Source organism: Acomys russatus, chromosome 15 (genome assembly GCF_903995435.1).
Source record: "Acomys russatus chromosome 15, mAcoRus1.1, whole genome shotgun sequence".
Lineage (NCBI taxonomy): Eukaryota > Metazoa > Chordata > Mammalia > Rodentia > Muridae > Acomys > Acomys russatus.
This window is the reverse complement of record NC_067151.1, coordinates 61181579-61192076: the sequence shown is the minus strand read 5'-3', so window position 1 is coordinate 61192076 and position 10498 is coordinate 61181579. Positions and strand designations below refer to the sequence as shown.

The 10498-nt window shown below is 47.4% G+C and overlaps 1 protein-coding gene across 2 annotated transcripts; it reads left to right on the top strand.

The window, feature by feature from the left end:
- The first annotated feature begins 783 nt into the window (after positions 1–783).
- Positions 784–10076, top strand: Tsacc (TSSK6 activating cochaperone). 2 transcript variants are annotated; one of them, XM_051156849.1, is made up of 4 exons: positions 1015–1045; positions 2214–2234; positions 6365–6487; positions 9862–10076. In XM_051156849.1, the coding sequence occupies exons 1-4, from the start codon at positions 1030–1032 to the stop codon at positions 10074–10076; spliced, it is 375 nt and encodes a 124-aa protein (XP_051012806.1). In that variant the 5' UTR covers positions 1015–1029. The 2 variants fall into 2 exon arrangements, with proteins under 2 accessions (XP_051012805.1, XP_051012806.1); XM_051156848.1 differs by lacking the exon at positions 2214–2234 and having other exon boundaries at positions 784–1066; positions 9859–10076.
- The last annotated feature ends 422 nt before the right edge of the window (positions 10077–10498 follow it).

The following is a 10498-nucleotide window of genomic DNA, read 5'->3' as shown; positions in this document are numbered from 1 at the left end:
CTGGAGTACCAAGGCTGGCCTGGGACTCACCATGTAACCCAGGCTGGCCTCAAACTGAAGACAGCCCTCTTGCCAGAGCATCCTATATAGAAAAAGGAAAAGACTAGAAATTAAACACTTAGAAGGCACAGTGAGTCATGACATGTTTGTGATAGGTTTTAAAGTTCGGATTTGGTATGTTTTGCTGTCTTGGGTGAAAAGGCGGGGTTGGTTGGTGTTTTTTGGGTTTAGGGGTAGCAGAAATAACTGCCGAATGGAACTGGAGAAAATAGTTTAGGAACAATCATTTGCCTGGTGTGGTAGCACACTCCTACAATGAAGGACTCCTGAGGCTGAGTCAGGGGGACTTGTGTTAGCCTGGACCACATCCAGGAGGGGGCTGGAGGGAGGGCTCAGTGCTTAAGACATAACTTGAGCTCGAGGGAGAATCCACTCATATATGCACATATATATGTACACATAATTAAAAATAAAAATGTAATTTTTTAAAGATTCACTTATTTACTATACATTTTTTTATGGTTTTTTTGAGACAGGGTTTCTCTGTGTAGCCTTGGCTGTCCCGGACTTCACTTTGTAGACCAGGCTGGCCTCGAACTCACAGCGATCCACCTACCTCTGCCTCCCGAGTGCTGGGATTAAGGGCGTGCGCCACCACGCCCGGCTTTATTTACTATACATGTGTATAGTGCTCTGACTACATTTATGCTTGCACATCAGAAGAGGGCACCAAACCTCACTACAGATAGCTGTGAGCCACCATGTGATTGCTGGGAATTGAACTCAGGACCTCTGGAAGAGCAAACAGTGCTCAACCTCTGAGCCATCTCTCTAGCCCTAAAAATAGAAATTTTAAATTTAAAAACCGGCACCTGTATGAGATAGTATACGCTGTCACACTTCTGCCTCCCCAAATTAGAGCTGCTTAGGCCAGTTTGGACCTGCTGGGGAAAGCTTAGGAAACAAAAGTGTTCTTTGACCCTGTGACCCTGTGATTCTTTCCCAGGCACCATACCTGTTGCTGTTGAGATGGAGCAGCACACTAGTTATACTACTAAGGAAAAAGGTGTGTCACAGGCCCTACTCCCCTTCCCCAAAGGCCATCCCTCCTGAGTTCCCCAACGTGTGCAGAAATGACTCTGGTTTCGTGTTTATTTTGTCTGCCACTTGCTTTTTTTTTTTTTTTTTTTTTGAGACAGGGATTCTCCATGTAGCCTTGGCCATCCTGGACTCACTTTGTAGACCAGGCTGGCCTCGAACTCACAGCGATCCGCCTGCCTCTGCCTCCCGAGTGCTGGGATTAAAGGCGTGTGCCACCACGCCCGGTGCCACTTGCTTACTTAGAAAGTACTTGTGGGACTCTTTTTTTTTTTTGCAGGGGGCGTGAAGGAGGAGACAGTTCTCACTTTGCTGCCATAGTTGGCCTGGAATTCACCATGTAGCTTAGGCTGGTCTCAAACTTGAGGTAGCCCTCTTTCCAAAGTACCCCACATCCCAACCAATGGGGTTACAGTCATGACCTAGGGCCTGAGCAGAAAGGCATGAACCACCACATCTTACTGGCTTTGATTTTGGTTTGGTTTGGTTTTGGTTTTTCAAGACAGGATTTCTCTGTGTTAGCCTTGGCTGTCCTGGACTCACTTTGCAGGCTAGGCTGGCCTCAAACTTACAGAGATCCACCTGCAGCTGCCTCCCAAGTGCTGGTATTAAAGGCATGCATTAGCATGCCTAGCTTGATGTTTTTGTTCGTTTGTTTTTTTTGTTTTGTGGGGTTTTTTGGGGGGGGGAGGGTTGTTTTTTTAGAGACAGGGTTTCTCATGTAGTCCTGGCTGTCCTGAATTGCTCTGTAGACTAGGCTGGCCTTGAACTCACAGAGATCTGCCTGACTACCTCCCAAGTGCTGGGATTAAAGATTGTGTCACCACTGCCCGGCTAGAGACCCTAGTTTAATTCTAGCACTGCCATGTGCCAGCTGTGGACTCCTCACCAAATTCCCCTAACGTGGGATTCCTCAAGTTCAATGCTTCTAATACTACCTACTTCTTAGGGTCATGGTAAAAGATATATCAGGGGACTAGGGAGATGGGTAAAGTCCTTGATATGCAAATATGAAGACCTAAAAAACAAAACCAAACAAAAAGCCTGGCAATGGTGGTACAGGCCTTTAATCCCAGCACTGGGGAGACAGAGCCAGGCAGATCTCTGAGTTCAAGGCCAACCTGGTAAAAAGCCAGGTGTGGTGGCATAGGTCTGCATCCCCAGTACTTGTGGAGGCAGGTAACATAGAGTAGACAGGTGGATCTTTGGAGGCCACTGGGCAAACAGTTTAGCTGAATTGATAAGCTTCAAGTTTGGTGAGAGACTCTATCAAAAAAAAATTTTAATAAAGTGAGTCTGGCTGTGGTGGCACACACAGCCTAGCACTGAGGAAATAGAAGCAGATGCATTCCTGTGACGTTGTGGCTAGCCTGGTCTACATGGTGAGTTCCAGGACAGCAAGGGCTGCATAGAAAACTTTGCCTCCCCCCCCCCAAGAAAGTAAAAAGTAAAGTGGAGGGGGCAGGAAACATAGTTCAGCAGTTGGGAGCATTGGCTGCTGTTCCAGAGGACACAGGTCCAGTTCACAGCGCCCACATGAGAGCTCACAACTGTCTGTAACTCCAGTCTCAGAGGATCTGATGCCACCATCTGGCCTCCAACCGCACCATACACATAAATAAGTGGAGAGCAATTGAGAAAGATACCTGATGTAGACCTCTGGCCTACACACACACACACACACACACACACACACACACACACACACACACACACACGAAAATATGTGTGTGCATATGTATGCTATATACACATGTATCAGAGCCTGAACTTGGTGACCCTCACCTGTAAACCCCTGTTGCAAATTTCAGGGTAGCCTGAGTTGTAGAGACCTTGTCTAAAAAATAAAATACATATGTGTGTGTGATATTGCATACTTGTAGTACCAGCACTTAAGAAGCAGAGCCAAAGGCTGGAGAGATGGCTCAGAGGTTAAAAGCATTGGCTGTTCTTCCAGAGGTCCTGAGTTCAACTCCCAGCAACCACATGGTGGCTCACAACTCTCTATAATGAGTTCTGGTGCCCTCTCCTGGTGTGCAGGCATACATGCAGGCTGAACATTGTATACTTAATAAACTAATCTTTTTTATTTTATTTTATTTATTTATTTTGGTTTTCTGAGACAGGGTTTTTCTGTGTAGCCTTGGCTGTCCTGGACACATTTTGTAGACCAGGCTGGCCTCGAACTCACATTGATCCACCTGCCTCTGCCTCCCAAGGGCTGGGTTTATAGGCATATGCCACCATGCCTGGTGATGCATGCCTTTAATATCATGCCTTGCAGAGACAGGGTTTCTCTGTGTTATAGCCTTGGCTGTCTTGGACTCGCTTTGTAGACCAGGCTGGCCTTGAACTCATAGAGACCCGCCTGCCTCTGCCTCCCAAGTGCTGGGATTAAAGGCGTGCATCATCATGCCTGGCTGGATTTTATTTTTATAGCTTTCTTGTTTCCCTTTTTGAGGCTGGCTAGCATTTGACTTTCCATCCAAATTCAGTGTCCCTTCTTGTTCTCATTTTCTGTTTGATTTCCTCCTTTCACCTCAGAACCTTTAGTTCATCTAAGATGTGATTATGATTAATTGATGGAACCCCAACTCAAGCTGCTGTGGGTCCAAAAGGTAATTAAGGGGCATGCAGATGGCTTAGGAGGGCTCAAGAGCTGTGAGGTCCAGAGCATCTGGGGTTGGGGCCGGGCTTCTGACTGTTGGAATTGGCCATCCATCTATCTGTCTGTCCTCCCTTGCTGCCAGCCTTGCTTGTACCCACTTCCTGTGGTATGCTGGTCAAATTCAGTAGCTTCCACTAGGCCCAGCTTTTATGTCCTCCCAGCTCAGCAAACTGAAGAAACTGGGTTTCATCTTTGGGGTTTTTGCCTCTGCTTGTTTACTGAGACAATCCTGCCCAGGTTAGTCCAGAACTGGCAGTCTTCTAGTGTGCATCCCGAGCGTGGGCATGCTACTGTGTCCAGCTAACAATGTTTTGACACTTATCATTGTCTGGTCATTGATCCTGGAACAAAGCCGGCCTGACCTACTCTGCATGTGCCTCCCAGCTGGCTGGCACAGTGGCAGAGAAACCCAGACGTCAGGATTGGCCACACTGGGACACGTGCCTGTCTTCAGTGGTGAACAGCTGAGTACTGTCTCAGCAGTCCCGCTGGCATCTGGGAGAGAGCTGCTTCCCAGAAGAGCAATGGCTCAGTGGACAGGAAGAACAGGTGCTGAGATGAAGCACAGCACAATCAGTTTTTCCTTCTAATTTGGCTGGTTTTGCCAAAAGTAACATAGTTATCAATTTTAGAATCTCTTCTAGAGCCAGCTGTGACTCACTCTTAGAATTCCAACTCTTGGGAGGCTCCTGGATTGTCAGGAGTTACCATGTGGCATATAGAGAGTACCAAGCAAACCAGCCTCAGTTTTACATAGGAAGACTCCATCTCAGAAAAACAAAACAAAACCCCAAAAGGAAAAAAAAAACTTTCCCATGTACAACTCATTGTATTTAATATGCATAAAGAAAAGGACATTTTAATCAACCCCCCCCCACACACACACACTTTTTTTGAGACAGAGTCTCACTAAGTAGCCTTGGCTGCCAGACACTTGCTTTGTGGATCACCTGAGACTGGAGTTAACAGGTGGTTGTTAGCTGCCCAAAGTGGGTGCTGGGTACCAAACTCAGGTCCTCTGAAAGAGCAGCATACCCGCTCAACTGCTGAGCCATCTCTCCAGCCCTTAAAATACAATTTTGTTTTGTTTTGTTTTGTTGAGACAGGGTTTCTCTGTGTCATACTGGCTGTCCTGGACTTTCTTTGTAGACCAGGCTGGCCTGAAACTCACAGAGATCTGCGTACCTCTGCCTCCCTAGTGCTGGGATTAAAGCCCTGCGCCACCATACCTGGCTAAAATACAATTTTTAAGGCTAGCAGCACTGGGTGTGGTGGCGCATGCCTTTAATCCCAGCACTCGGGAGGCAGAGGCAAGTGGATTGCTGTGAGTTTGAGGCCAGCCTCGTCTAGAAAGCGAGTTCAGGACACCCAGGGCTGCTAGCAGCTAATTCATATTCTTTTTAAGGCAGAATGTCATTGTGTGCTCCTGGCTGGCCTAGAACTCACTATGGAGGCCAGGCTGGGACATGCGTCTATTCTTAGTGGTACAATGGGCTTGAGTGCTGTGGCGTGCTCACAGACACCCCACTGGCCGCTGCCTTCTGGGTGTTAGGAGTAAAGGCATTTGCCACCAGTCTGGCTTAACCCCACTTTCTAACTCTTGAGGGGCTATTATGTTAAGAGAAAGCTTAAGCATCTCAGATTTGGTTACGTGGAGAGGCTTCTGTGGCCCGTCCTTATGTCAAAGATGATGCGCCTCCTCCTCCTCCTCTTCGTCCTCGTCTCCTGACTTGGCCAGTTTCCCGGGGTTTCTTACCCTGCAGCCCGTGTTCATGTCATGTTAACCTTTCTCCTACTCTGTTCCTTAAAAGCTTTCCAAGCTGTCAGAGGCCAGCAAATGTCCCCACATAGAGCCTCCCCTGAACACCGTGTTCACTTTAATCTCTTCCCGCCCTTAAGCCCTTACTTTTACATCTGATCACACACGGCCTTAGCGGGTATGCTCACCCCAGTACAAATCTTACTTTCATCCAGATCTTAAGGCTCACTCTACCGATTCTTTGAGTTGTCCACAGAGAGTCTCATGTCAGCCAGGCTTCCTGAGCGTGTTGTGTGGCTGAGTTGACGTTGAACTTCTGGTGGTCCTTCTGCCTCCATCCCCTAAGTGCTGGGATTACAGATGTGCACCACGGTACCTGAAGATAACGTCTCACCTGACTCAATCTGCCTCTCTAAATTGATATTGAGCAGCTAAGAGTCCATGTTGTCTATGTCTTTTGTGTACTCTTCGGTGTCTAATACAGCAGTAAGCATGCAGCACATGTCAAATAAGTACATTAGACTCCACCCCTGGCCTGCCTTCACTCACATATTCTTCTGTTTTCTATACCTTTTCTGTGTATATATTCCTGATACATAGGATACTCAGGTAAGACCTGTTACCTGTGTTCGTAGGCCAGTTACAGTGATTTAATTAGAAAGGCAGTCTTACCCTGCAATCCCACGTTTGAGAGCCTGACGCAGGAGGATCCTGGGTTCAAGGCCACCTTGGGTTATTGTCTTACACTGAAAAAGAGCAGAAAGGTCAAGAGAAAGGGGCCAGAGGAAGGCAGGCTAACCTTGTTAGAATGAGTTTTGATTTAGTCACCTGATTTTCAGCCCAAGAGGAAGATAACGCTGTGTGTCTTTGTCCAGCAAAACCCTCCCCCAGTTATATTAATCTTCAAGCAAATTCCCTGCCAGCCACTTTCTTGAACATCCAGACAACAAAGCTGCCTTCAGGTAAGGCTGTGGGGAAGGTTTCACTAGCAGGCGCAGCTGCAGGAGCGGGTGCCAGGGCCTTAGTTTTCCCTGCATTGCGGGCAGGGGCCTCTTCCAGGCACCCCCACTGCTCGTTTTCACTTGGGGTAATTCATTGGTTGTTTAGTTTGGCTGATCTCATTTTCTACCCCAGTTCCACCAGTCTGTACTCTTTTCTCACTTAGTAGCTACTTGGCTCACAAGGCAGAGGCGAGACCACATTGCTCGCTGCTCCTGCTAGTTAAAGGGGACCCAGAAAAGGAGATAGTAACTGTTCCCTTGGATTCAGCTTTGACTTTCTCTCACTCATCTTCTCCTAGGGAAGTCAGTTGAATACTCAGCCATAACCCTCAGCCACAGACAGTGTAATTCCTGAGGTTAACAAAGCCACTTATGGACACTGTAGTTGCAAACACTTAAAAAGTAAGCTAAATGGGGCTGGAGAGATGGCTCAGAGGTTAAGAGCACTGACTACTCTTCCAAAGGTCCTGAGTACAATTTCCAGCAACCACATAGTGGCTCACAACCATCTGTAATGAGATCTGGTGCCCTCTTCTGGACTGCAAGTATACATGGAGACAGAGCACTGACGGTGGCACATGCCTTTAACCCCAGCACTTGGGAGGCAGAGGCAGGAGGAGTTTATTTGTTTTGGTTTTCGAGACAGGGTTTCTCTGTGTAGCCATGGCTGTCCTAGACTCACTTTGTAGATCAGGCTGGCCTCAAACTCACAGTGATCCACCTACCTCTGCCTCCCTAGTGCTGGGATTAAAGGCATGCACCACCACACCCAGTCTCTTTTTTGGTTTTTTTGACACAGGATTTCTCTGTGTAACATCCCTCAATGTCCTGGAACTCCCTTTATAGATGAGGCTGGCCTGGAACTCACAGAGATCCGCCTGCCTCTGCCTCTGCTTCCCAAGTGCTGGGGTTAAAGGCATGTGCCACCGTGCCCTGCTGATGCACACCTTGTAGGCCAGCACTTGGGAGAAACTAGGTTCAAGAAGGTGGTCCTCGGCTGGAGAGATGGCTCAGGGGTTAAGAACACTGCTCTTCCAGAGGTCCTGAGTTCAATTCCCAGCAACCACATGGTGGCTCACAACCATCTATAATGTGATCTCATGTCCTCTTCTGGCCTGCAGGAGTGCAAGCAGGCAAAGCATTGTATACATAATAAATAAATAAATCTTTTAAAAAAAATGTGGTACTCAGAGCTGGAGAGGTGGCTCAGGGGTTAAAAGCACTGGCTGGTGTTTGAAAAGATGGGGCTGAATTCCCAGACCCTGCATGGCAGCTAACAACCATTCTGTAACTTCAGTTCCAGAGGATTTTGTTTTGGTTTGTCTTGATTTTTTTTTCCCCAGACAAGGTTTCTCTGTATAGCCCTGGCTGTCCTGGACTCCCTTTGTAGACCGGGCTGGCCTTGAACTCACAGAGCTCCATCTGCCTCTGCCTCCCTGAATGCTGGGATTAAAGGCGTGTACCACCAGGCTTGGCTCAGTTCCATGAACTACATGGCTACTCAAGACTGTTTCACAAACAAACAAAAAGGGAGGGAGAAGGCTGGAGAGATGACTCTGGTTAAGAGCACTGATTGCTCTTCTAGAGGACCAGGGTTCATTTCCCAGCACCCACATGGCAGCTCACAACTGTATCTCAAGTTCCAGAGGATCTGATATCCTCAAACATATACATGCAGGTAAAACACCAACTGCACGTAAAATAAAATACAATGAAAAAAAATTAAAAGACATTTTAAAGGGATGTAGCTTGGAATAGGCAATTACCAAAGTAATATTTATTATATTTAGTCTCAGTCTCTCTCTCTCTCTCTCTCTCTCTCTCTCTCATTCTCTTTGGTTTTTTGAGACAGGGTTTCTCTGTGTAGCCTTGGTTGTCCTAGACTCACTTTGTAGACCAGGCTGGCCTCGAATTCACAGCGATCCGCCTGCCTCTGCCTCCCGAGTGCTGGGATTAAAGGCGTGCGCCACCACGCTTGGCTTCTCTCTCTTGTTTTGTTTTTTGTTTTTTGAGACAAGGCTTTTCTGTGTAACAAAGCCTGCCCTGGTTGACCTGGACTCACTTTGCAGACCAGGCTGGCCCCGAATTCAGAAATCCTCCTGCCTCTGCCTCCCGAGTGGGCTAGGATTAAAGGCGTATGCTACCATGCCTGGCTTTTTTTTAAAAAAATACTTTTTAAAAAAGATTTATTTATTTATGTATATAAGCACTCTATTACAGGCATGCCCGCATGACAGAAGACAGCATCAGATAGAAGAGGGCAGCAGATCTCATTATGGATGGTTGTGAGGCACCATGTGGGTGCTGGGAATTGAACTCAGGAGCTCTGGATGAGCAGCCAGTGCTCTTAACCACTGAGCCATCTCTCCAGCCCCTGTAATACTTTAAAAAATATCTTTTTATGTGTATGAGTGTTTTGCCCACATGCATGTTTGTGCACTGTATGCATGTGATGCCTGTGGAGGCCCGAGGAGGGCATCAGATCCCCTGTAAGTGCAATTGCAGGCACTTGTTAGGTACCATGTGGGTTCTAGGTACTGAATCCAGGTCCTCTGCAAGAGCAGCTAGTGCTTTTATCCCCTGGTTCATCTTTTCAGCCCCAAGATTTATTGTTTTTTTTTTTTGTTTGTTTGTTTGTTTAAAGATTTATTAAGTATACCATGTTTTGCATGCATGTACACATGCATGCCAGAAGATGGCACCAGATCTCATTATAGATGGTTGTGAGACACCATGTGGTTGCTGGGATTTGAACTCAGGACCTTTGGAAGAGCAGGCAGTGCTCTTAACCTCTGAGCCATCTCTCCAGCCCCTTGGGTTTTTTCTTTTTAAGACTGGGTCTCACCATGCAGCTCTGCCTGTCTTGGAACTTCACTGTGTAGATCAGGTTTGTGTTGAAGTCATTGGACTCCACCTGCCTCTGCCTCCCACTGCTGGGAGGTGCGTGCCACCACGCCCAGCTTTTTAAATGTGTTCTGCATGTGGATGTCCTGGGGCTCTGTGGATTCTGGAGACACTAAAGCAGATCAGATGGAAGTCCTTGCCTCCCTGGAGCATAAGTTCCCTAAGCAGGGAACTTAGACAAGCATGAGCTGTTCCGAGTGTGCCAGATGGCCATAAGCACTACAAGAAAAGTATCGGGGAGGGAGGGGTGAGGTGCAGTTTCAAGTCAAGGTGGAATTGGCAGGTAAGCCTCCGAGGTGTGTGCTGAGCTGGCCTGCACCTGGCTCGGGTTGTAGCTCGGAAGCTGTGCTCTTACAGAGTCCCTCAGACCTCGCTGTAGCGTCAGAGCCTCTTTCCTTTGAACCCCTGCACCTCCCTCACTTCCTCAGGAGCCGCTCAGAAGCCCAAGGACTGCCCAGAACTCCTACAATGTGTGTTTGCTAACCTCCAGCTCCAGACCCAGCTCGCCCAGCGACAGATGGCTATTTTGAAACATTTGCAGGCATCCCTATCACAGGTGGATCCTGGGACAGAGAGCAAGAACTGTGCTTTCCTGGCCTTATATTACCATCTGCTGTCAGATCACCTGCCCCAGTTCCATAAATGAACTGTGGAAGAAAGACACTGCTTTTGCTCTCTTTTCTTTCAAGGGCTGTTGCTGGGCATTATATTCTTTTTTTTTTTTTTTTTTTTTAAAGATTTATTTATTTATTACACCTGTACACCAGAAGAGGGCAGCAGATCTCATTGTAGATGGTTGTGAGCCACCATGTGGTTGCTAGGAATTGAACTCAGGACCTTTGGAAGAGCAGACAGTGTTCTTAACCTCTGACCATCTCTCCAGCCCATGGGTATTATATTCTCCTACCCCCATCCACACCTCCCTCCCCCCCCATCTCTATCTCTCTCTCCTGTGTGTGTGTACACTCAGAAATTGAACTTAGTGTCTTCTGCGTGCTAAACATATGATATGCCACTGACTTAACACTCCCAGCCCCTAAGCATGCATATTCTACACATATGGAATAA